Below are 27,256 nucleotides of genomic sequence, written 5' to 3' on the forward strand. Positions count from 1 at the left end.
CAAAAAACTATCTATCTTTATCTTAAAAACATTTAATGAAGGAGCCTCTATTGCTTCACTGGGCAAGGAATTCCATAGATTCACAACCCTTTGGGTGAAGAAGTTCCTCCTAAACTCAGTCCTAAATCTACTTCTCCTTATTTTGAGGCAATGCCCCCTAGTTCTGCTTTCACCCGCCAGTGGAAACAACCTGCCCGCATCTTTCCTATCTATTCCCTTCATAATTTTATATCTTTCTATAAGATCCCCCCTCATCCTTCTAAATTCCAACGAGTACAGTCCCAGTCGACTCAACCTCTCTTCGTAATCCAATCCCTTCAGCTCTGGGATTAACCTAGTGAATCTCCTCTACACACCTTTCTCAAGTAAGGAGACCAAAACTGAACACAATACTCCAGGTGTGGCCTCACTAACACCTTATACAATTGCAGCATATTGCACCACATCCAGTGGCTCCCCGTTATCTACTGCACTGGTAATGTCCTCAAAAAATTCCACTAAATTAGTTAGGCACCACCTGCTCTTTATGAACCCATGCTGCGTCTGCCCAATGGGACAATTTCTATCCAGATGCCTCGCTATTTCTTCCTTGATGATAGATTCCAGCATCTTCCCTACTACTGAAGTTAAGCTCAGTGGCCTATAATTACCCGCTCTCTGCCTACCTCCTTTTTTAAACAGTGGTGTCACGTTCGCTAATTTACAATCCACCGGGACCACCCCAGAGTATAGTGAATTTTGGTAAATTATCACTAGTGCATTTGCAATTTCCCTAACCATCTGTTTTAGCACTCGGGGATGCATTCCATCAGGGCCAGGAGACTTGTCTATCTTTAGCCCCATTATCTGGATGTTAAAAAGTCAGCTGAAGGATTACTTGATGTTGTATTCTTTGGGGGTTATATTTGAATTAATGGTTGCTAAGATGTTCACTGTATGTTTTTAAAAGGTGAACTTCAGTTCATAGAATAAACATTGTTCTGTTTAAAAAATACTTTTCCATTTCTGTTGTACCACACCTGTAGAGTGGGCCGTGTGCTCCCCATACCACAATCTATTAAAAGTTGTGGGTCAGGTGAACTCCATGATACACTTTGGAGCTCTCTAAACCCTGGCCCATAACAAATTGGGGGCTCATCTGGGATAAAAGTCTATCTAATGGTTTGGTTCAGTGAACTTAAAGACAGTGAGGGGTGAGCATATTGTAGTTGCTTTTCAATCCAGAATATTCCAGGATATTCGTCCTTCAACAATTCCGTTGTCTGATTTTCCACTGGCTTATCAACCACAGTAGGCATCACTCCCATCTGTGATCCAGCTATATCATTACCCAAGATAAACTGTATTCCTGGACAAGATAATTTCTCTATTACTCCTACCACCACTTCACCACTCTTCACTAGTGTGTTGTGGATAATGGCTCTTTCAGAGGCTCTCAGAGGCTCTGGTTTTGGGGGGTGGAGACGGTCACATGCAGTACCCGACAGAGACTAAAAGCAGACCGTTAGATTTGGCAAAAATACTGCAGTTAACATTACCTGTCAAAATGCGAAAAGATGAGGTAATTATGGCGGCGGCTAAGCATTTAAAGTTGCCTGAGATACAATTTGACTCATTGGAAAATGCTAAAATTCTGTTACAAATTAAACAAATGGAACACGAGAAAGAATTAAAGCAGCTTGAATACGGAAGAGATAGGGAGGACAAAGAAAGAGGAAGGGAGATACAGGTAAGGGAAAAAGGTAAAGAGAGAGAGTTTGAACTTCAGAAAATGAAACATGACAGTCAGTTAAAATTGGCAGGCATAAAGGGAAACATACAGTTGGATGATAGTGATGACGATAGTGAGAAAGAGCATCATAGTTGAAGGCTTGGTGGGGATCTATTTAAATATGTCCAAGCATTGCCAAGATTTCATGAGAAGGATGTAGAAGCTTTTTTCATTTTATTTGAGAAGATAGCTAAGCAAATTAAATGGCCACTGGACACATGGGTATTACTGATTCAAACAAAGCTGGTAGGTAGGGCTAGTGAAGTGTTTGCATCACTATCAGAGGAGGTCTCGGAGTCGTATGAGGAGGTGAAAAAATCCATCTTAGGTGCATATGAACTAGTGTCTGAAGCTTACAGACAAAGGTTTAGAAATTTAAGAAAAGAACCTGGTCAAACATACATGGAGTTTGAAAGGATCAAACAGAGTAATTCTGATAGGCGGATAAGGGTTTTGAAAATAGACCAAACATATGAAACTCTCAGAGAAATTATACTTTTGGAGGAGTTTAAAAATTCAATTCCTGATGTAGTGAGAACTCATGTGGAAGAACAGAGGTTTAAAACTGCGAGATTAGCAGCAGAAATGGCAGATGATTATGAATTAGTTCATAAATCAAAGTTTGATTTCCAACATCAGTTTCAGCCTGTGAGGGATAGAAACTGAGGACATGAGAAATACTCAAGTGGTAAAGGTAAAGGTGATCTGATGGGAGATAATAAGGAGAGTGTACCTCAGACTAAAATAGAAATCCAGGAGGGTGGAAGAGAAATTACAAGTTTAAAATGTTTTCACTGTAATAAACTAGGCCATGTAAAGTCACAGTGTTGGTGGTTGAAGAAAAGCACTGGGAAGGCTGATGTGGTAAAACAGGGTAAGACAGTGGGGTTTGTTAGAATGGTAAAGGAAAGCCCAAGGGAAGCGAAGGAGGTGCAAAAGATTGTACAGCCTGATCAAGAGATGATTGAAAAGAAGGTGCCAGATCTCTTTAAAGAATTTACTTGTGTGGGTAAAGTTTACTTACGTGTTTCAGGAGGAGCAGGAAAAGAAGTCACAGCACGGGAGCATAGTGGTTAGCACAACTGCTTCACAGCTCCAGGGTTACAGGTTTGATTCCCGGCTTGGGTCACTGTCTGTGCGGAGTCTGCGCATTCTCCCAGTGTGTGCGGGGTTTCCTCCGGGTGTTCCGGTTTCCTCCCACAGTCCAAAGATCTACAGGTTAGCTGGATAGGCCATATTAAATTGCCCTTAGTGGTCGAAATTGCCCTTAGTGTTGGGTGGGATTACTGGGTTATGGGGATATGGTGGGGGTGTGGGCTTGGGTAGGTTGCTCTTTCCAAGAGCCAGTGCAGACTCGATGGGCCGAATGGCCTCCTTCTGCACTGTAAATTATATGATCTATTCTATGAATTTTAAGAGATGCAGGAGCTAATCAATCTCTAATGGCAACAGATGAGGAGTTATGTAGTTTGGTAAGAATGCTGCCAGAAAAGGTGGTGATATGTGGAATTCAGGGTGAGAGGAGTACTGTTCCATTATATAAGGCAAGGTTGAAAAGTCCAGTGAAGAGTGGTGAAGTGGTAGTAGGAGTAATAGAGAAACTATCTTGTCCAGGAATACAGTTTATCTTGGGTAATGATATAGCTGGATCACAGATGGGACTGATGCCTACTGTGGTTGATAAGCCAGTGGAAAATCAGACAACTGAAGTGTTGAAGGACGAATATCCTGTGATTTTTCCCAATTGTGCAGTAACAAGGTCGCAAAGTCACACGTTAAGACAAGAGGAGAAATCAAAGAGTGAAGATGAAGTTGAAGTGCAATAATCAGAAACAATTTTTGATCAGATGGTTGACAAAGAACAAGAACAGGTGGAGGATGAGGTGGATATTTTTAGTTCAGGAAAATTGACGGAGTTACAACAGAAAGATGTAGACATAAAATGGATGTATCAGAAAGCATATACAGAAGAGGAATCTGCGCGCATACCACAGTGTTATTACCGTAAAAGTGATGGCTTGATAAGAAATTGGAGACCTTTACTTATGCAGGCAGATGAAAAGTGAGCAGATGTTCATCAAGTAGTATTGCTGGTAGGGTATAGAAAGGAGGTGTTGCGAGTTGCACATGAGGTACCAGTGGGAGGTCATTTGGGAATAAGGAAAACTCAAGCTAAAATCCAGAAACATTTTTATTGGCCTCGACTACATAAAGATGTCGTTAAATTTTGTCAATCATGTCACACATGTCAAGTGATAGGAAACCCATCAAGCAGTGATAAAACCAGCACCCTTAATACCCATTCCAGCATTTCAGGAACCTTTTACAAGGATCCTAATTGATTGCGTAGGACTGCTTCCTAAAACAAAAAGTGGGAATCGATATCTTTTGACTATAATGGATGTGTCTACTAGGTTTCCAGAGGCCATTCCAGCACGTAATATTACAGCTAAAAAGATTGTGGAGGAGTTATTTAACTTCTCTACTAGATATGGACTACCCACAGAAATACAATCGCATCAAGGATCAAATTTTACCTCAAGGTTATTCAAAGAAGTTATGGATGGCTTAGGAATAAAACAATTTAAATCAACTGCGTGCCATCCAGAATCGCAGGGAGCATTAGAAAGGTGGCATCAGACCTTAAAGGCAATGTTGAGGGCTTATTGTCAAGATTATCCAGAGGATTGGGATAAAGAAATTCCATTCAGACTGTTTGCAATTAGTGATGCACCTAATGAGTCAACCAAATTCAGTTCCTTTGAACTAATGTTTGGTCATGAGGTAAGAGGACCACTTTAATTGACAAAGGAAAAATTGGTGAGAAATCAGAACTTACATTATTGGATTACATGTCAAATTTTAGGGAACGATTAAATAGAGCAGGTGAATTGGTTAGACAACATTTGAAAGTTGCACAAAATGTGATGAAACGGGTCGCAGACAAGAAATCCAAAGTTCGTAGTTTTGCCAGTGGAGATAAAGTTTTAGTGTTGTTACCAGTGGTAGGTGAACCTTTAAAAGCAAGGTTTTGTGGACCTTATCAAATTGAAAGGAAATTAAATGAGGTGAATTATGTGGTAAAAACACCAGATAGAAGGAAAACTCACCGAGTGTGTCATGTGAATAAGCTTAAAAGGTACTTTGAAAGGGAAGGAGAGAAAAAGGAGGTTTTAATGATTCTAACTCAAAGTGATGAATCAAATCCAGATGACTGGGAATTTGTTTACCTTAAATTAAATTGGAAAATGAGGATGTTCTTAAAAATTGGGATAAATTGTTGAGTTACCATCCAGAAGAAAAACAGACTGACCTGAAAGAGTTATTGATATCACATGGGCAAGTTTGTGGAAATAAATTGGGAAGTACTAAAATGGCTATACTTGAGATAGATGTGGGAAATGCTGTTCCAATCAAACAACATCCATACAGACGTAACCTATTAAAATTGGCACAGGTTAACAAAAAGATTGAGAGTATGCTTAAAAATGGCATAACCGAAGTGGGTTGCAGCCAATGGAGCTCATCCATAGTGATGGTACCTAAACCAGACGGTACCTAACGGTTGTGTGTGGATTATAGAAAGGTTAATGCAGTTACAAGAACGGACTCTTATCCTATCCCACATTTGGAGGATTGCATTGAGAAAGTGGGACAATCAGTTTTCATTTCCAAACTGGATTCACTTAAAGATTACTGGCAGGTACCTTTATCCAAAAGGGCAAAGGAGATTTCAGCCTTTGTGACTCCAGATGGTATATACCAATTCAAAGTTATGCCATTTGGCATGAAAAACACCCCAGCCAATTTCAACGGTTAACTAAAAAAGTCATTTCAGGATTACCCAATTGTGCGGTATACATCGACGATCTGGTAATTTTTAGCCAGACGTGGAAAAAACATTTAAAACATCTGATGGGGTTATTCGATTGACTTCAGGAGGCGGGTTTGGTGATAAACCTAGCCAAAAGTGAATTTGGAAAAGCCCAAGTCACTTTTCTTGGTCATACAATCGGACAGGGTCGAATGGTCACACGGGACGTGAAACCAACAGTTATTGAGGAGTTTTCGATACCCTCAAGAAGGGAAATAATGTGATTTCTTGGCATGAGTGGATTTGATCGAACATTTGTAGCATGGTAGCTTCACTGATAGACTTGCTGAAGAAACGTCGAAAATTTCAGTGGATAGCGGACTTTCAACAGGTATTTGACTGTCTGAAAGCTCTGATAACCAATGCTCCTGTGTTGGAAAATTACAAGGGACTCTGTGATCAGATTGAACTAAAGTATCTGACTTTAAAGAGAAATGGCGAGGGATAAAGAAATGGATGGATCATGCAGAGACCTTCTTGTTCAAAGAGACTGTCAATCAAGACGGATTTCATGTGGAGGAAGAACAAAAAAAAAGACTATATTGTGTGATGTTTTTTTAAATGAAAAAGTATATTTACTGTGCGCATTTCTTAAAGGATAGTGAAAATGTGAAAAGTAAAACCATCTTGAAGTTGATGGTTTATTTTTTGATCTTGGGGGAAGGTGTCATGTGAGAATACCTTTAAGAAATGGGTGTTTAAGAAATGTATCTTTGTGACTTTAAGAAATCAGTGATGTCAGAGTGTGGGTGGAGCTGGGCTCTCTGTCAGCGTTTTACTTTTGTTTTAGGCTGTTTGCTGCAGGGTGTGTTTTAGTTTCGTTTTCAGAGCTGGATAGCTGCAGTCACAGCCAGAAAGGGTATTAGTCTCTCTCTGTAATCTAAAAACTGTAACTTAATCCTTTGGTGATTGAAAACTCATAACTGCTCTCAGTAGTGACTTTGACCTGATGTGCTTCTGTTTAAAGTTTTTTTTTTAAAAGTCTTCTGGATGTTAAAAGGACAGCTGAAGGATTACTTAGTGTTGTATTCTTTGGGGATTGTATTTGAATTAATGGTTGCTAAGATGTTCACTGTATGTTTTAAAAAGGTGAACTTGAGTTTATAGAATATGCGTTGTTTTGTTTTTAAAAATACTTTTCCATTTCTGCTGTACCACACCTGTAGAGTGAGCTATGTGCTCCCCATACCACAATCTACTAAATGTTGTGGGTCAGGTGAACTCTATGATACACTTTGGGGCTCTCTAAACCCTGGCATAACAGATTAGAAAAGCAGAATAATTTTTTTAACGTGCGTAATTTGTAAATATTAACGTTCAAAGAGACTTGGGTATGCTTGTAGCAGGAACACAGAAAGTTGGCATGAGGATGGAGCAAGTAATTAGGAAGGCAAATGGCATGTCGACCTTTATATGGCGTACAAGAATAAAGTGTTGCTGCAATTGTACAGAGTTTTAGTGAGATCACACCTGACGTACTGGGCTCCACATTTGAGATATACATGCTTTGGAAGGGGCACAGCATAGGATCACTAAATTGGTTCCTGGAATGAGGTCCTCTGATGGGAAGCTGAGTAAACTGCATTTATATTTTTAGTGTTTAAAAGAATGAGGTGATCTCATTGAAGCATAAACATTTAAGCAGGTGCTTGATAGGGTAGATGCTGAGAGATGGTTTCTGTCGGCCAGGGTATCTAAAACCCGGGGTGGGGGGCACAGTCAAGGGGTCAATTATTTAAGACTGAGGTGAGGAGAAATGACTTCACTCAAAGAGTTGGGAATTCTCTACCCCAGAGGATTGTAGATGCTCCATAAGGCTGGCTCAGACAGATTTATGATCTCCTAGGGAATTAAGGGCTATGGAAAGCAGGCAGAAAGATAACCTTGAAGACCTAGATCAGCCATGATTCTATTGAATAACTAATCAAGTATGACAAGTCAAATGGTTTATTCCTGCTCCTATTTCTTATGTTCTCATGTTGAAACCTCCCGCTGATTACCAACTCACACCTTCGGTCAGCTAAGGAATCAGCACTCCTCCAAGCTGAAATTGGATGAAGCACAGAGGATGCCAGCTGCACAGATTATACTCTGGATGAGCCACCAATATCCAGCACCATGAGTGGCTCTGTAGCACTATTACTGATCAGATTGGATGAGTCTTGAAGGGCATACTTTCTCCATGTGGCAGGTAATGAGAGAACAAATAAGAGGTAAAAACCTATTTGATCTTGCCCTCTCCAATCTACCTGTTGCAGATGCATCTGTGGTAACCGGGCATGGCCTAGTTTTAGGCCCGATTAAATTGGATATTATAAATGAAAGAATTGGGCACTTTCACTCAAACTACAGTCACACCTCAGGCAGGCTGATGGGAATCTGACCAAAAGTCAATACACAAACCACAGACAAACTGCCAGAATATGTCTGGGCTTGCCCCGTCACTCACCCATCAGAAGATCATCTATTCAATTGTTCTGCACCAACTTTGTTTTGGGTAACCCAGATCGAGCCAGATTCTCGGGAGCCCAGAGTTCCCGTCGTTACCTTGTATGGCAACAAGATACATACAAACTACACCTCCGGAGATGGACACCTGGGGAGGGCCCTGGGTGTCCGGTCAAGTGTTCATCACAGAATTAATTAGGTGTGGGGACCCCCTCCCAATGCCTCATTGGCACAAAGCAAAGGTGACCTGACCATCTCGAAGACTGACCAGAGAAGGAAGCCGCCTGCAAGACTCGCCTTCATGACAACAGACAAGAGAGACTCGGGAATTGGACACATGGTTTAACTAAGCTATCTTACTACATGTGGACATGGACTGCTGAGTATCTAAGATATGGCAAATGATACTGAACATTGAGCAAATAAACAACTACCTGGAGGAGGAAGCTCTACAAATACCTGCATCTTCAATGATGGGGATCATCGGTGCAAAAGATAAGTCTGAAGTATTTGCAACCATCTTCTTTGAGAAATAATGAGTGGATCATCCATCTTGATCTCTTCCTGAAATCCCCAACATCGCAAGTGTCAATCTTCATCTTCAGCCAATTTTATTTACTCCACATGACATCAAGAAACAGCTGAAGAATTTAGGTACAGCAAAGCCTATGGCGCCTGACAACATCCTGGTTGTAGTACTGAAGGCTTGTGCTCCAGAATTAGATGTGGCCCAAGCCAAGCTGCTCCATTACAGCAACAAAACTGGCATCTACCCAAAAATATGGAACATTTCACAGTTATGTCCTGTGCCTATAAAGCAAAACAAGTCCAATCTAGCCAATTACCATCCCATCAGTCTACTCTCAATCATCAGCAAAGTGATGGAAGTTGCTGCCAAATATGTTATTAAGTGGCGCGTACATAGAAGTGACGGGCTCATTGGCTCAGTTTGTTCCACCAGGGCCACTCAGCTTCTGACCTAATCATAGCCCTAAGTCCACGATGGACCAAAGGGTCGAACTCCAGAGGTGAGCTGAGAGCAACAGCCCTTAACATGAAGGCCACATTTGTTCGACTGTTTTATTAAGGAGCCACTAGCAAAACTGAAATCAATGGAAATCAGAGTAAACTCTCCACTGGTCGGAATCATACCTGCCACAAATATTGTGGTTGTTGGAGGACAATCTTCTCAGCCTACAGACAATGCCACATGAGGTCCTTGGGGAAGTCTCCGAGACGCAACCATCTTCAGCTGTTTCATTAATGACTTTTCCCTCCATAAATTCAGAAGTGGGGATGCTAACTGATGATTGTCCAATGTTCAGCATCATTTGTAACTCCTCAGATACTTGAGCAGTATCCACATGTAGCAAGATCTGGACAAATTACCTGCCCAATTCGCCATTTTAACCATCATGCAAATGGGATATTAAATGGCCTGCCCTCTCAGGTGGATAGAAAGGTTATCATGGCAGAATTTTGAAAAAGAGCAAGGAAATTATCCATGGCAACCTGGCCAATATTTATCAACGTCCCAAAAACATTTATTTGGTATTTTTCACATTGCTGTTTGTCAGACCTAGCTGTATGCAAATTGGCAGTTGTATTTCCTACAGGAGTTCCTCAGAATAATGTGTTAGACCCAAACATGTTGAGCTCTTTTATCAATGACCTTCCCTCCAATATATGGTCAAAAGTGAAGGATGCTTGCAGATCATTGAAAGGTGTTCAGCACCATTCGCAATCCTCAGATACAGAAGTATATTGTGCTTGCATGCTGAAAGATCTGGACAACATTCTGGCTTTGGTTGTAAGTAGCAAGTAACAATCATGCCAAACAAGTGCAGGTTAATGAACATCTCCAACAATAGAGAATCCAACTATCTCCCCTTGACATTCAATTGCAGTACCATTGCTGAATCCCCGATCTTCAATGTGCTGGGGTTTGTAGCCATCTAAGATGGACACTGGGCTACAAAATGGAGAACTGCTAAGACTGCAGGGAAAAACAGTCATAGTGAGAACAAGCAGCTTGCAGAAGACTGTTTTGCATTCTGCACGTACAGAAACCAGTTTCTGGCCAGGTGCAGAGTTTCAGCCAAAGGTGCAAATGGGGAACAGATCTGCATAGTAATGAGGTGATCCAGATCCAGACCCCGGACAATAGAAACATTTGAGTATCAATGGATACTTCTCCATAGACGCCCAGACAGAATGGCGCCAAAGCAACCAACACAAAGAGCCGTAGGGACCGCCCCACCCATCGAGGAACGACCCTCAGATTGGGGAGTTTGAAAGATATCGATTGGGAAAGACCCAATCGATACCTGGCAGGTGAAAGAACCCGCCCCAAGGGGCACGGATGTCTAGGACCTATAAGAGTAGGTCCCGCACATGGTTCGGTCTGTTTTTCGCTCCGGCCCAGACCTGTTACATCGCATCCTGACTCCAGTTTTCATCACCGGCCGTTGAGCATCAGCCATCGAACTGTAAGTGCCAACACAACGATCGCTACATGATCCAGACCTTGCTAGATCTTGACAACTTTGCTAATCAGAAAGTTGCAGACCAAGAACGGGACGAAGGCCTTGTTCCCTGACCTTGCCTGTTCCTGTCTAGATAAGTATTTAGTTGTTTAGTATTAGAAGTAAGTTAGTCTCTTTAGCGTATGCATGTGTATTTATTATATTTGTTATAATAAACACCAATCGTTTGGACTTACTAATCGGTGTACGGATTTATTACTTTGAACCTGACCTTGATATACTTGTGACGGTGTCTCAATACGGCACCTGCCGACTCCGAGCATAATTACACATACAGAGCCATAGTAGTGTTAAGCACACGGCCTTTAAACGGAGGCATATTAATCACACTCCAGTAAAACGAGCAACAGGTTACCATTGACCAGAAATGGAACTGGACCAGTCGTATAAATACTACGGCTACAATAATAATAATAATCACTACTTATTGTCACAAGTAGGCTTCACTGAAGTTATGTGAAAAGCCCCCAGTCGCCACATTCCGACACATGTTCAGGGAAGCCGGTACGGGAATTGAACCCACACTGCAGTCCTTGTTCTGCATTACAAGCCAGCAGTTTAGCCCACTGTGGTAAACCAGGCTACTGGAGCAATTCAGATGATGGGAATTCTGTGGCAAGCAACTCACTGCCTGACTCCCCAAAATCTGTCCACCCTCCAATGGTGTTATGCAATACTCTATATTTGCTGGATCCAACAATAAAGTAGCTCCACACTATCCAGGACAAAGCTGCCCATTTGATTTGCCCCCCCCGTCCACACCTTGAACATTCACTCCCTCTACCAGCAATGCACAGTGGCAGCAGTGTGTACCCATATACATAATGCACCTCAGCAACTCGCCAAGCCTCCTTCAACAGCATATTCCAAACAAACTACCTCTACCACTACTAACTAGAAGGACAGGGGTAGTAGATGCATGGGAACACCAAAACCTGCAATTCCCCACCAAGCCACACGGCATCATAACTTGCATCTATATTGTTGTTCTTTCACTGGCGTTGGATCGCAATCCTGGAATTCCTTAACAACGCCACGTGTCTCAAGGGCAGTTAGAAATGGGCAGCAAATAATTGCTGGCCTTGCAAGTGATGCTCGCGTCCAATGAAATAATTAAAACAATTTATAACAAGAAACTGCCCACCCTGTCCAACAGGTCAAAACAGGTTTACATTCGGCACAAGCCTTCTCCACCTCTACTTCACCTCACTATGAATATATCCTTCAATTCCTTTCTCCCTCACGTGCTTAGTTAACCCCCCCATAAAATAATCTGCAACAGGGTTTCCCAAACTTTTCTGGCCACAGAATCCTTTCGACTTCCCAAGAATATGGAGAGAATCCCTCAGAAATATTCTTATTTTATTTAACGGTTAAACCACAATAGATATATTGTCTTTACGCAATTAGTACAAAACATACAAAAACAAATTTAAAATGTTCGACTTCTTATGTGCATAAATTTATTATAAATTTAAAAAATCTTATTCAACAAAGGACTTATTCTTACCTATTTAACACTCAAAAAAAATTTTTATTCAAGCAAAACTTTTATTGTTACAAAAATAACCCCAATACAACACAAACCATCCCAACCCAGTTTTATACCAAGACTATCCCTCCAACCCAAGTGCCCTCACCGAAAGTAGGCCCCCTAACCCCCCAACCTTTTCCCTAACAGCTGACAGCAACCAGCTCCTTAAACATGGTAATGAACGGTTACTTTGAGTAACTTCTATCCACCAACCCCCCATGGCATATTTGATCTTCTCCAGGTATAGAAACTCCATCAGATCCTCTCACCAAGATGAAACCTTAGGCGGCACCGGAGACCTCCACCCGAGCAAGACTCGCCTCTGGGCTATTAGCGAGGTGAAGGCCTTCGTCCCCGCCTGCAGCACTGGTGAGTCCGCCACACTTAGAAAATGGCCACCAACGGGCACGGCTCCAGCTTAACACCCGAAATCTCTGACATTGTTCCAAAAAGGAGACTCAAAAATTAATAAGCTCTGGGCAGGACGAGAACATGTGTGTGTGGTTCTCCTGCCTCCTAGAGCACACTCACACCTATTCTCCACCCCACTAGACCCCATTCTTCCAATGAAGAACCCACTTATACTTGCCCTTGTTGGGTGCACCACCATGAACTGTATCAAACTTAACCTTGCACACGTTGAGGTGAGGTTAACCATATGAAGAGCCTCACTCCCTCAAAGATCAAACCCAACCTATCCTCCAATTTTCTCTTTACTTCTTCCAGTGATGTCTGCTTAGCCGCCAATATTTGCTGATAAATGTCTGAGATCCTTCCCTCCCCTAGCTCATCCAAGGGCAGGACTCTATCCATAAGCAAAGGTGCCGGCACCAGGGGAAACAAAAATAGCTCCTTACATACAGAATCGCACACCTGCCAAACTGCTGCCTAAATTTGTTTTTAAAATTTGAAATCTTTTTAGAAACAATATTTATAAACAATATTTATAAACAATTGGATACATACACATCACATTTTTCTTAACCGGGTTAATTTACTTTATTGTGCTGAAAGATTTATCCTGTCCGTCCTTTAAGTTACCCTATATACATTTTGCCGCCCTCTGATTCGGCCTATGTCCCTTCTGTCTCCCCCCCCCCCCCCCCCCCCCCCACCCTCCTGCCTCTCCCTTGCGTACTCCCCCTGTCTCCCCCACACCCCGTTGCCATCGGCTGTGCTTTGCTTTTGTGTTCAGGGAGGGAGGAGGGGATACCTCCTCTTCTCTTTTGTAGCTTTTCCACCTTTCTTCCATCTTCTCCTTCTTCTCCCCCTCCCTCTCTCCCTCCCCCTGGGTTGCGCAGTCCTTTGGTTACTCATCTACCTTGGTTAAATGTTGCCTAAATTGATTCCAAATCTTCAAAGAGGCTATTACCACTGGGCTTAACAAGATTTTACAAGAGAGAACAGGAGTGGAGCAATAACAAGGTCGTGCCAACCCCCACAACTGTCTACCTCTTTGCAAAAATGCCCTATGAACCCAAGGGGTCTTATCCACCCAAACAAAAGTAGATATCACTTATTGACCCTCCCAAAAAAGCCTTCGAAAGAAAGACCTGGAGATACTTGAACAGAAACTTGGGAGAATATTCATTTGCACCGTCTGTATTCTTCCCACCAAGGTCAAAGGAAGGGCATCCCACCTCTTCAAATCAGCCTTCACCCCATCCACCAGACTAGGCAAATTAAGTTTATGGAGCGAGTGCAATCATGGGCCAGACAAATTCCCAGATATGTGAAACTAATCCTATCTGGACGAACGGTAGCCTTCCCAGATCTGATCTCCTCCCCAGGGGTTTCACCAGAAAAAATTCACTCTTGCCCAAGTTTAGCTTATATTCTGAAAAGGAGCTAAAGTCCTATGCACCTCCATTATCTCCCCCACATTCAGAGAGGGTCCGTAATGTATAACAGCAAATCGTCCATAATGTATAACAGCAAATCGTCCATAATGTATAACAGCAAATTGTCCGCATATAGGGATCAATCCTATGTTCCCTCCCTCTACGCTCTACCCCCCACCAACGAGAGGCCAGTGACCTGATTGCTAAGGCAAACAACAACGAGGATAGTGGGTACCCCTGCCTAGTACCCCTATTCAGTTGAAAGTACGCAGCTCAGGGCATTAGTACAGACACTCGCAGCGGGACCTATACAAAAACCTAACCCAAGGTAAACATTTTGGCTTAAAACCAAACCCCATAATCTGGAAAAGGTACCGCCTCTCAACCCAGTCAAACACTTTTTCCACGTCCATTGAAATTCTTACCTCTGGCTCAGTCACTGAGAAGGATGATAACACCAGATTGAACAATCTCCTTATGTTGGCCGATAACTGCCGGCCCTTAACAAATCCTGTCTGCTCCTCCAAAATCACTCGCCGCAGGCAGAGCAAAAGTGGGACTAACAGACCAGCAAACTGTTAATAAAATTCGATAGGGAATCAATCCAGACCCAATTCTTTTATTGTCTGCTTTAAACGAATACAGTTCATGATCTCCTGCTGTCCATTTGGTTTCTTCAACTCTTGCCTTCTTTCCTGATTCACCTCCGGGAAAGGCAGCCTATTCAATTATTGTAACATTGCCAAATCCCCCTCCAGAGGCTCAGACCCATGTAGCCCACGGTAAAATCTCTCAAACACCTCATTGACCTTCTCCGAGGCAGAAGCCAACCTGCCACTCACGACTCAAACCTAACATGAACTATCTCCGGGGGGGGAGGGGGGGGGGGGGGGGGGGGGAGAGCCTGCCGTCTCAGCTGATGAGCTAACAGACAGGTGCCCTTCTCCCCATACTCATAAAATATCCCCCTCATGCGAAGCAGTTGGCACACCACCTTAATGGCACAGTGGTTAGCACTGGTGCCTCACAGCACCAGGGACACAGGTTCGATCCTAACCTTGAGTGACTGTGTGGAATTTGTTTGTCTCCTTGTATCTGCATGGGTTTACTCTGGGTACTCTGGCTTCCTCCCACAGTCTAAAAATGTGCAGGTCAGGTGAATTGGCCATGCTAATATTGCCCAAAGGTTTGGTGGGGTTACAGGGATAGGGGCAGGGGATTGGGCTACTTAGGGTGCTCTATTGGAGCAGGGGCTGATGCAGACCTCATGGGCCGAATAGTCTCTTTTTGCAGTGTAGGGATTCTATCATTTTAATGAAAAGCTCCAGCATTAGGGCAATTGAGTATTGGCGGTTCACCTCAAGGATGGAATCTACCAGCCTCTAGTCTACACCTTCCCAGATATATGCCTAGCCACCTTATAAAAAATTAACTCTCCCCTAATAACTGCCTTCAATGCTTCCCAGAACATGGAAGACAAAACCACCTTGTTCTTGTTAACCCTCACATACTTGAAATGAAATGAAATGAAATGAAAATCGCTTATTGTCACGAGTAGGCTTCAATGAAGTTACTGTGAAAAGCCCCTAGTCGCCACATTCTGGCGCCTGTTCGGGGAGGCTGGTACGGGAATCGAACCGTGCTGCTGGCCTGCTTGGTCTGCTTTAAAAGCCAGCGATTTAACTCAGTGAGCTAAACCAGCCCCTACTTCCCAATAGAATCATAGAATTTACAGTGCAGAAGGAGGTCATTCGGCCCATCGAGTCTGCACCAACTCTTGGAAAGAGCACCCTACCTAAGCCCACACCTCCATCCTATCCCCGTAACCCAGTAACCCCACCTCACTTTTTTGGACACGAAGGGGAATTTATCATGGCCAATCCACCTAACCTGCACGTCTTTGGACTGTGGGAGGAAATTGGAGCACCCGGAGGAAACCCTGGCAGACACGGGAAGAACGTGCAGACTCCACACAGACAGTGACCCAAGCAGGGAATCGAACCTGGGACCCTGGAGCTGTGAAGCAACTGTGCTAACCACTGTGCTACCGTGCTGCCCAATAGTGGAGGATACCGTTTGTAAAATCCCTTATCAGCAAGTAAATGCATACCCAACCTCTACAGGGGCTTGGGGGGGGGGGGGGGGGTTTGCTGAGGAAAGCCCGACCCCAACAACACGTCCAAATAATGTGGGACATGATTCGATATTACGATCGCCGGGTACGCTGCCGCCGAACCCCAGGGAGTAAACCCATCACAAAGAAATTAATCCAGGCATAAACCCAATGTACATTCGGATACCTAAATATCCACGGGTCTGCTGCCACCCCCATCTGTTCCGTGAACACCACCAGCTCCTTTGCCACCCCGAGGTAGTGAAGGACCTGTGGCTTGACCTGTCCAGCCTAGGACCCAGAACACAATTGAAGAAACAGTCACCATTAGCAAACTACCCGTCTGCCCACCGTCAGACATTGCCAAATCCCCCTACAGAGGCTCTCCATCCTCTCAGCCCCACCCCCCGCCCCACCCCCCGACACCAGACAAACAACCCATCGAGAACTAAAAGCCCCCCTCCCCATCCCCCACCCAAACGAAACAGAAAAAAAACACAAAAACCCGAAGCGCATTATCTTGAAGAATAAAAGAAATTGCCCAACCCCAAAGACAAGCAGCTGCAGTCATCTCCCCCCTTCGCTCCCGTTAACTAGCTAAACTGCTATTGGGGTGGCCCCCCCCACCCAGGGTAAAAGTCAACTGACTGGATGCTGCGTAGCCCGACGGCAAAATCATGTTTGGCGATCAGGCGGAGAATGGATTTTCACGGCGCTATCGGGGCATGTTTGACACCGGTCCGCCATGCTCCGCCCCCACCAAACTGCTGTTATCGTGCCGCGTGCCAGTTCATCGTCCGGCCCATCCACGATGCTCCGCCCCCGATGTGCCGAGTTCACGACGGTGTGGGATCCGTGTGATCCCAGCGGTCGAGAACCCGGTGTGCCGGCTGCGGACTATGTCGAGCGGCGCCACACTCTGGCCGGGATCATACCGCTGGCTGAGGTGGGGGCCTGCTAGGGCTGGGGGGACTGCTGGGGGGTAAGCCAGGAGCTGGCCAGGGGTCGCAGTTTGCGGGTCAGATTACATGCACCGCCGGCGCCATGTTGTGCATGCAACCGTGCGCCTGGGCTCGGCCATTTTCCAGCCATTTTCTGTGCCATTTCATGCAGCACTAGTACTAGCCCCTCACTGGTACTAGAATCGGTGAGGGGTTAGTGCCGACCTGCTGGTCATGAAAGGCCGATTTGCCGGTCGTGAAACACCACGGGTCCTACACTTAGCCACAGGAACGGAGAATCCAGCCCAAAGTCTTTCAAACAATGAATCAACGAACATCCCCCTACACGTACCAAACTTTAATACCAAACCTTATTAGAAAAAGAAGAGAACCGCACCCAAATCTCCTCTCCCAAACAACTCCAATACATTAAACCCCCAATTTCGGTCAGATACATCCTCCACCAACAGGCACCATAACAACTGTTTACATTCTTCCACCCCCACTTTACAACAAACCCACACAAAAATAAAGATACAGAAGAATTTAAGAATGAACAAATACAAAGACCATAGAACATAGAACAATACAGCGCAGTACAGGCCCTTCGGCTCACGATGTTGCACCGTCCTGTGAAACCCTTCTAAAGTCCCTCTACACTATTCCCTTATCGTCCATATGCCTATCCAATGACCATTTGAATGTGTTTAGTGTTGGCGAGTCCACTACTGTTGCAGGCAGGGCATTCCACGCCCTTACTACTCTCTGAGTAAAGAACCTACCTCTGACATCTGTCCTATATCTATCTCCCCTCAATTTAAAGCTACGTCCCCTCGTGCTGGACATCACCATCCGAGGAAAAAGGCTCTCGATGTCCATCCTATCTAATCCTCTGATCATCTTGTATGCCTCAATTAAGTCACCTCTTAACCTTCTTCTCTCTAACGAAAACAGCCTCAAGTCCTTCAGGCTTTCCTCAAATGATCTTCCCACCATACCAGGCAACATTCTTGTAAATCTCCTCTGTACCCTTTCCAATGCTTCCACATCCTTCCTATAATGTGGCGACCAGAACTGCACACAATACTCCAAATGCGGCCGCACCAGAGTTTTGTACAACTGCAACATGACCTCATGGCTCCGAAACTCAATTCCTCTACCAATAAAAGCTAACGCACCGTACGCCTTCTTAACAACCCTCTCAACCTGGGTAGCAACTTTCAGGGATCTATGGACATGGACACCGCGATCTCTCTGCTCGTCCACACTACCAAGAATCTTACCATTAGCCCAGTACTCTGCCTTTCTGTTATTCCTTCCAAAATGAATCACCTCACACTTTTCTGCATTAAACTCCATTTGCCACCTGTCAGCCCAGCTCTGCAGCTTATCTATGTCCCTCTGTAACTTGTAACATCTTTCTGCACTGTCCACAACTCCATCGACTTTAGTGTCATCTGCAAATTTACTCACCCATCCTTCTACACCCTCCTCCAGGTCATTTATAAAAATGACAAACAGCAACGGCCCCAAAACATCCTTGTGGCACACCACTAGTAACTGGACACCAGTCAGAGCATTTCCCATGAACCACCACTCTTTGTCTTCTATCAGCTAGCCAATTTCTGATTCAAACTGCTAAATCACCCTGAATCCCATGCCTCTGTATTTTCTGCAATAGCCTACCGTGGGGAACCTTATCAAACGCTTTACTGAAATCCATATACACCACATCAACTGCTTTGCCCTCATCCACCTGTTTGGTCACCTTCTCGAAGAACTCAATGAAGTTTGTGAGGCACGATCTACCCTTCACAAAACCATGCTGACTATCTCTAATCAAATTATTCCTTTCCAGATGATTATACATCCTATCTCTTATAAACCTTTCCAAGACTTTTCCCACAACAGAAGTAAGGCTCACTGGTCTATAGTTACCGGGGTTATCTCTACTTCCCCTCTTGAACAACAGGACAACATTTACTATCCTCCAGTCCTCTGGCACTATTCCTGTAGACAAAGATGACTTAAAGATCAAAGCCAAAGGCTCAGCAATCTCTTCCCTAGCTTCCCAGAGAATCCTAGGATAAATCCCTTCCAGCCCAGGGGACTTATCTATTTTCACACTTTCCAGAATCTCTAACACCTCCTCCTCATGAACCTCAAGCCCTTCTAGTCTAGTAGCCTGTATCTCAGTATTCTCCTCGACAACTTTGTCTTTTTCCTGTGTGAATACTGACGAAAAATACTCATTTAGCACCTCTCCTATCTCCTCGGACTCTACACACAACTTCCCACTACTGTCCTTGACTGGCCCTACTCTTACCTTAGTCATTCTTTTATTCCTGACATATCTATAGAAAGCTTTAGGGTTATCCTTGATCCTACCTGCCAAAGACTTCTCATGTCCTCGCTTGGCTCTTCTTAGCTCTCTCTTTAGAGCCTTCCTAGCTAACTTGTAACTCTCAAGCGACCCAACTGAACCATCATGTCTCATCTTCACATAAGCCTCCTTCTTCCTCTTGACAAGTGATTCAACTGCTTTAGTAACCCATGGTTCCCTCACTCGACCACTTCCTCCCTGCCTAACAGGTACATACTTATCAAGGACATGCAGTAGCTGTTCTTTGAACATGCTCCACATTTCCATTGTGTCCATCCCCTGCAGTTTTCCTCTCCAGGCGATGCATCCTAAGTCTTGCCTCATCGCATCATAATTGCCTTTCCCCCAGCAATAACTCTTGCCCTGCGGTTTATACCTATCCCTTTCCATCGCTAAAGTAAACGTAATCGAATTGTGGTCACTATCACCAAAATGCTCACCTACCTCCAAATCTAACACCTGTCCTGGTTCATTACCCAGTACCAAATCCAATACGGCCTCGCCTCTTGTTGGCCTATCTACATACTGCATCAGGAAACCCTCCTGCACACATTGGACAAAAACGGATCCATCTAAAGTACTCGAACTATAGTGTTTCCAGTCAATATTTGGAAAGTTAAAGTCCCCCATAACAACTACCCTGTTATTTTCGCTCCTATCCAGAATCATCTTTGCAATCCTTTCCTCTACATTTCTGGAACTTTTCGGAGGCCTATAGAAAAGCCCTAACAGGGTGACCTCTCCTTTCCTGTTTCTTAACTCAGCCCATACTACCTCAGTATTCGAGTCCTCATCAAATGTCCTCTCAGCCACCGTAATACTGTCCTTGACTAACAATGCCACCCCTCCCCCTCTCTTACCACCTTCCCTGAACTTACTGAAATATCTAAACCCCGGCACCTGCAACAACCATTCCTCGCCCTGCTCTATCCATGTCTCCGAAATGGCCACAACATCGAAGTCCCAGGTACTAACCCATGCCACAAGCTCACCCACCTTATTCCGGATGCTCCTGGCATTGAAGTAGATGCACTTTAGACCACCTTCCTTCCTGCCGGTACACTCCTGCAACTTTGAAACCTTACTCATGACCTCACTACTCTCAGCTTCTTGTGTACTGGAGCTACAATTCAGGTTCCCAATCCCCTGCTGAACTAGTTTAAACCCTCCCGAAGAGCATTAGCAAACCTCCCCCCGAGGATATTAGTACCCCTCTGGTCCAGGTGTAGACCATCCCATTTGTAGAGGTCCCACCTACCCCAGAATGAGCCCCAATTGTCCAGGAATCTGAAACCCTCCCCCCTGCACCATCCCTGCAGCCATCTGTTCAACTGCTCTCTCTCCCTATTCCTCGACTCGCTAGCACGTGGCACGGGTAACAACCCAGAGATAATAACTCTGTTTGTTCTAGCTCTAAGTTTCCACCCTAGCTCCCTGAATTCCTGCCTTACATCCCTATCCCTTTTCCTATCTATGTCGTTGGTACCTATGTGGACCACAACTTGGGGCTGCTCCCCCTCCCCCTTAAGGATCCCGAAAACACGATCTGAGACATCGCGGAACCTGGCACCTGGGAGGCAACACACCAACCGCGAGTCTCTCTCGTTCCCACAGAATCTCCTATCTATCCCCCTAACTATGGAGTCTCCAATGACTAATGTTCTACTCCTTTCCCCCCTTCCCTTCTGAGCAACAGGGACAGACTCTGTGCCAGAGACCTGTACCCCATGGCTGACCCCTGATAAGTCCCCCCCCCCCCCCCAACAGTATCCAAAGCGGTATACCTGTTACTAAGGGGAACGACCACAGGGGATCCCTGTACTGACTGCTTACCCCCAGCCCCTCTCACCGTCACCCATCTATCTTCATTCTTTGGCGTAACTACCTCCCTGAAGCTTCTATATATGACCCCCTCTGCCTCCCGAATGATCCGAAGTTCATCCAGCTCCAGCTCCAGTTCCCTAACACGGTTTTTGAGGAGCGGGAGTTGGGTGCACTTCCCACAGATGAAATCAGCAGGGACACTGACGGCGTCCCTCACCTCAAACATTCTGCAGGAGGAGCATTGTACTGCCTTCCCCGACATCACCTCTAGATAAAAAAAAACAAGAAAAGGAAAGGAAGAGCCTGATATTGCCTCAAACCCTGCTCCCGCTGAAAGGTAAGCAAATTTTAAGGCACTCACTCACCTTCACGACAGGCCCCTGCTCCCACTTCCCAACGACCGTGGGTTTTTTTTTTGGTTAGAGGAGGAGGTAGGGAGGAAAACACTGACGAAGTGTTTCGGGTTTAATTGTCACTTGACAACAGCCCCTCCACAAACCACCTTCAAATTAGCACCATAGTGCTCAAGCAGTTCAGTTCCCCTCCAATCCAAGTCTCTTAACAAAGTCATTTGCTTCCTCTGGCACGTCAAAATAATAGTCTCCGTCTCTGAAGGTAACCCAAACACAAGCTGGGTACACCACCCCAAATTGCACGTTACTCTTGTACAGCGGAGCTTTGGTCTTATTAAACGCTGCACGCCTTCTTGCCAACTCTGCCCGAATGTGTCGATAAATTCTGATGGTGTTGCCCTCCCATCTACACTCTCGATTGTCCTTCACTCATCTAGGACCCGCATCTTACCCAGGTATCGAAGGAACAAGATCGCCCATGCAGGTGCCCCCCCCCCCCCCCCCCAATCGCCCATGCAGGTGCCCCCCCCCCCCCCCCCCCCCAACAATTCTTAAATTCTGCCACCTGGAGCGGTTCTCCACATCATCAACCTTGGCCTTTAACCTTCCACTCCTCCGCCAGCAAGGCCATCTCTGTCTCCAGAGAGATAATCGGATTCTGTGATCAGTGAGTATCTCCTCCACCTTCTTGATCGTCACCCTCTGTACCTCTATCCGCTGATCCAACCTGTCAAGATCATACAAAAAGGTGCCACGATCCCCTCAATCGCCTTCATCAGATCCTCAGCAATCGCTTTGCAAATTCAGTCATTGTGAAATCCACCAACTTCTCAGTTGTCCAGAGGGGGCAATGACGCCACAGGGCCTCCGCCATTTTCTCGCCTTCTGAGGCTCAAGGGCCTTCTGAATCAGACGAACATCCCTTGCCCGACTTCTGCTTCGTGCTGTATTTACCTGGCATCACTCACCATAATGGATCCTATTCTATCAAACTGCACCAATTTTTCTTCCCAAAAATCATCTGTAACCGGGCAAAGAAAGGCTCCAGGGTCACGGGTTCATTTCCGGCCTTGGGTGACTGTCTGTGTGGAGTTTGCATTTTCTCCCTGTGTCTGCGAGGGTTTCCTCCGGGTGCTCCAGTTTCCTTCCACAATCCAAAGATGTGCAGGTTAGGTGGATTGGCCATGCTAAATTGTCCCTTAGTGTCCAAAAGGTGGGGTAACTGGGTTACGGGGATAGGGTGGAGGTGTGGATTTAAGGAGGGTGCTCTTTCCAAGGGTCCGTGCAGATTCGATGGGCTGAATGGCCTTCTTCTGCTCTGTAAATTCTACAATACTACGATTCTATGATAAAGACATAGTGGAATTTCACATTCAGTTCAAGAGAGATGAGTGGATCCAACAATATTGTTTCAAACTTAAATAAGAGCAATTATGAGGGTAGGAAGACAGAGCTAGGGAAAGAACATACATCCCTGGCTAACCATTATTCAAATGTTCTCCCTTTACAGCAGACAACTGGGTTATTTAAATGTTCCTGCTGACCATGTCCCTGGAATAATCTATATAGTGTGAACATGAGAATACGATCCTTGGGCAGCACTGCTGCCTCATGGTGCCGAGAACCCGGGTTTGATCCCGGCTCTGAGTCTCTGTCCGTCTGCCGTTTGCACATTCTCCCCTTGTCTGCATAGATCTCACCCCACAACCCAAGTTGTGCAGGGTAGGTGGATTGGCCACGCTAAATTGCCCCTCAATTGGAAAAATAATTATTTTTTTTAAAGAATACCATCTTCAACATGCATTAAATCTGTAAGAGGAAATAAAATATTTTGATATTCACACTTTCCATTGCAACACTAAGAACCAATTGACAACTTTCTGTTCCTGCCTGAGCAGTTTTGAGCAAGAAGCAAGTGAGGTAGAAAGGGATGTGCAACTTCACAATATCTACTGAAAGATATGGAATGGTCATGTAAAATTGTTTTTTATAATACAAATTATCACAATATAGACTGAAGATAGGAGCAATGAAATTCACTGCTTTAAAGATCAAAATAATGCTGAACCCAGCCAATTTTTCTTTCAATGTTATGATCAATTGTAAACTTTAGAAACTGAATTAAACTGAAGTTGTGTCAATCCAGTACTGACAAAATGGGTGAAATGCATTACATATAAGAATATGGCATACTTATGTGGACAAAAGCACCTCTTCTTTAAAAGTTCCAGCTTTAAAAAGCCAATACATTGGGTTCCTTACCTGGAATAATGAGGAATAACACTTTGGAAGAATTACTTGATCTACTTTTCGGCCAACAATCAAGGGATCCAAACTTTAGCAGCTGAGTTGCAGCCCCACAGCAATAGAGGAATTCTTCTCGGGCTGAAGCTTCTTGTTCCATACAGAGCATTTTCATATTGGAAGCTAACCAAAATAAAATTTGCAACTGTCAAAATAAAATGCACAACAATGCAGTCAGTATGTTCTGTTGGTGGTGGTTGTTGGGGGAGTTAGTTTTAGTTTTACAATTAACATCAAACCACATCTAATATTTGGTACTCTACAAAGATCATAAATTATGATTGTGTGAAGCCGAACAGATCCAGGCATACTTCCAACCATCCAATGGATGGTGCAACTTAAAATTGGATGCCAAACATAGGTTCAAAGCTTAAAGCCGCCCAAATTGCACAGCTGCATGGAAATTGGTACCACAACAGGGGAAGTGCAAGCCAACTGAAGAATCATATTGAAATGATTTAAGATTTTTTTTAAATATACATTTTTTTTAAATGTTACTATGTGCAGTGACACTGTTCCTTTTAAAAAAGGAGAAGCTTTCATCATTCCAGTGACTGGCAGTCAAGAGAACAATACAACAAAAAACATTTGGGCTATTTTTCTCCAGGGATCTCTGCAATAATTCTGTGTGCTATGTTGTACAATACTGATAATAACGATATAATTTAAAGGTCAGGTTTGTTATTCAACTCTGGTTACTATGCATTGAAAGTATTTTTTTTAAAGTACACAATCTTTGAACTATTTGAAAAATGCTGTCCCCTCTCCTTTACTTGCTGCAGTCACATAACAATAACATTGACATTAATTGAAAAAATATTTGTATAACTATGAAAAAGTCTGTCTTTGAAAGACCAGGACACGGAAAACCACTTTAGGGCCCCAAGAATTACTGTTGTAGAAAAACAAACATTTTTAATACATTGGAATACTTTAGTTAGTAACATTCCAGTAAATTGAATTCAAGAGTAATGATGTAATGGTAATTACTTTGAGCCTTACTTCCTCCAGAAGTGGCGCTGTCTCATCTATGACAAGATACCTGTTATTCCTACTTGATGCAGAGGTGGAGCAGTAATCTGATGCAACAAACATAACTGAAGCACATACTGTACCAGACTAGATTTTTCTCCCATATTCCAGAACTCCCATATGGAAACCACAATAAAACGAGGTGGGGGGGGGGGGGGGGGGGGGGGGGAGGAGATGCATACCACTGAACCCCAATCCCAAAAAACTTAACTGGCATGATTGATTCTTTTCTGAACGTACCCAACGTCACCCAAAACCCACTGCTCATCCATCACCTCTGTGCTTGCAGATCTACATTGGCTATGTTCTAAAATGCTTCCAATTACAAATTCTTGCACCCGTGTTCAAATCCCTACATGGCTTTGCTTTCCCCTACCTTTTCAGTCTTCTCCAACAGGAAACATTCCAAGTGCTCGGTCTGGCCTCCGTTACATTCCAAAATGTATTTGCCCTGTCATTGACAACAGCTCCTTCAGTTGTCCAGCCCCTCTGGAATTTCCTCCTTAAATCTCTTCCCCTCTCTCATGCTTTGAGACCTAATGGAAACATATCTCCTTGACCAAGCTTTTAGTCCCCTCCCAATATCTCCTTCAGTTTAATGTCAATTTTATCTGACTATATATCTGTGAAGCAACTGAGGACATATAGCCACAGTAAAGCCGAAATATGTACTCCAGTTGTTGTTCATTGTTTTTAATGGGGTGGTGCCCTGTTGAATGTTGCACGAGATTTAGAGGTAGATGCAGGAGACTGCTGTGCCCCTTCTTCACAACTAAGGGTTTTTTGTGGGCTTTGAAAATCAAATGAGCTGCTCTGTGGTGGGTCCTCAACCAGACCCCAAATTTATGGTAAGATCTTCCTTGGAATCAATAACATTTTGTCAAAAGTAGACAAACTTTGAGACTCAAGACCATTACTAAGAGAATAAAGCCACAAGATTCCACAGGTTTTGAACAAACAAAAATAAACTTTACAAGGTCATAAGTTTACAATATCTATTGCATGCTCCACCATTCAGCGTTAATATGAGGTTGTGTGAATTAATGAGCAAACTGTGTTCCAACCCACCACACTGTTCAATAAATGGCAGCTACAACCAAGACAGATCCCATAGATTTCTCAACAACACACCCAGATGTCAGCACACACTGAGTCAACCTATCTTGTTGAAACGCTGTCTATCTCATGAGGGATTTCAGCCTTCAACTTCTAAGACTAGCCTTGGAATTTTCTCCAGAAATAACTCCAACTTGGATAGTCTCACCGTCTGCCCACCATATGGGGCTTCAATCCCATCCCCCAGAATTCAATTCCCCTGGATTCCTGAACATTCAAGCAATAACTCATAAGCACAACTTAGAAGTGGGGTACCATATTGGAGAAGCATCCTAGGCAGGGGACAGGGAGAGGTCCCAAAGGTAAGAAAGGACTGTAAAGAAAGCGGCTCTAAGCAGAAACCAGGGCTGCAGTTGGCAGAGTTTAAGTGATGTCACCAACCTTGTGCCATCCCCTTCAATGCTCGGGCCTCTCCTGAGCCCCCTTCCATCACCAGGGCTTCTCCAAAGCCCTCTTCCATCGCCAGGGCATCTCCAAAGCCCTCTTCCATCGCCAGGAGTTCTCCTGAGCCCTCTTCAATCAATCACCAGGGCTTCTGAGTCCTCTTCTTTCAATCACCAGGACTTCTCGTGAGTCCTTTCCCATCATCAGGGCTTCTCCTTCGATTACCAGGGCTTTGCCCGAGTCCTCTTCAATCTACAGGGCTTCTCCTGATCTCTCTTTACTTAAAGTCTGCTAACTGCAGCCTTAGTTTCTGCTTGGATTCTCCTTCTCTACTCTTTCTTTGGGACCTCTGTCCCATGCTTTGGATGCGTTTCCAATGGTATCCCACATCTAGGTCACATGAGCCAGTTTTTGTGCACCATTTTCATTTTGTACAGAATTGCTGGGCCCTTCCTCAATCTGAAGAACTTCAAATTCTGAATTGTGCATGCGTAGCCCACTCCCAGTCTGCGTATGTGTGGGATCTCCCAAGGCCTTTCAGGATTCGGAGCTCCTGCCTCCCCCACAATGTGCTCTTTGACAAGATATATTATGCTTTTGTAACAAGAAAAGGATCAGAAGAACCACCTAAGTGCTGACACGTTGAACAAGCAATGTGAACAGCTTCTGCACCTAATTTCTTGCATATCTCCCTATCTGCACATCGAGGTGGGGTTAAATCACCATAGCCCATCAACAATACTTGACAAGGCTGCACTTAATTCATGAAATAACCATGTTTCGCCAACTGCA

At 44.3% G+C, this 27,256-nt stretch overlaps 1 protein-coding gene across 2 annotated transcripts in view; it reads right to left on the reverse strand.

The window, feature by feature from the left end:
* ldah (lipid droplet associated hydrolase) overlaps positions 1 to 24,072 on the reverse strand; it is a 365,694-nt gene extending 341,622 nt beyond the window's left edge. For both annotated transcript variants that reach the window (XM_038800177.1, XM_038800178.1), the window contains exon 1: positions 23,891 to 24,072. In XM_038800177.1, coding sequence (XP_038656105.1) covers positions 23,891 to 24,047 — 157 coding nt within the window. In that variant the 5' untranslated portion in view covers positions 24,048 to 24,072. The remainder of the gene's footprint in view (positions 1 to 23,890) is intronic.
* Positions 24,073 to 27,256: the final 3,184 nt, after the last annotated feature.

The sequence above is a fragment of the Scyliorhinus canicula genome, chromosome 6 (genome assembly GCF_902713615.1).
Source record: "Scyliorhinus canicula chromosome 6, sScyCan1.1, whole genome shotgun sequence".
Classification (NCBI taxonomy): domain Eukaryota; kingdom Metazoa; phylum Chordata; class Chondrichthyes; order Carcharhiniformes; family Scyliorhinidae; genus Scyliorhinus; species Scyliorhinus canicula.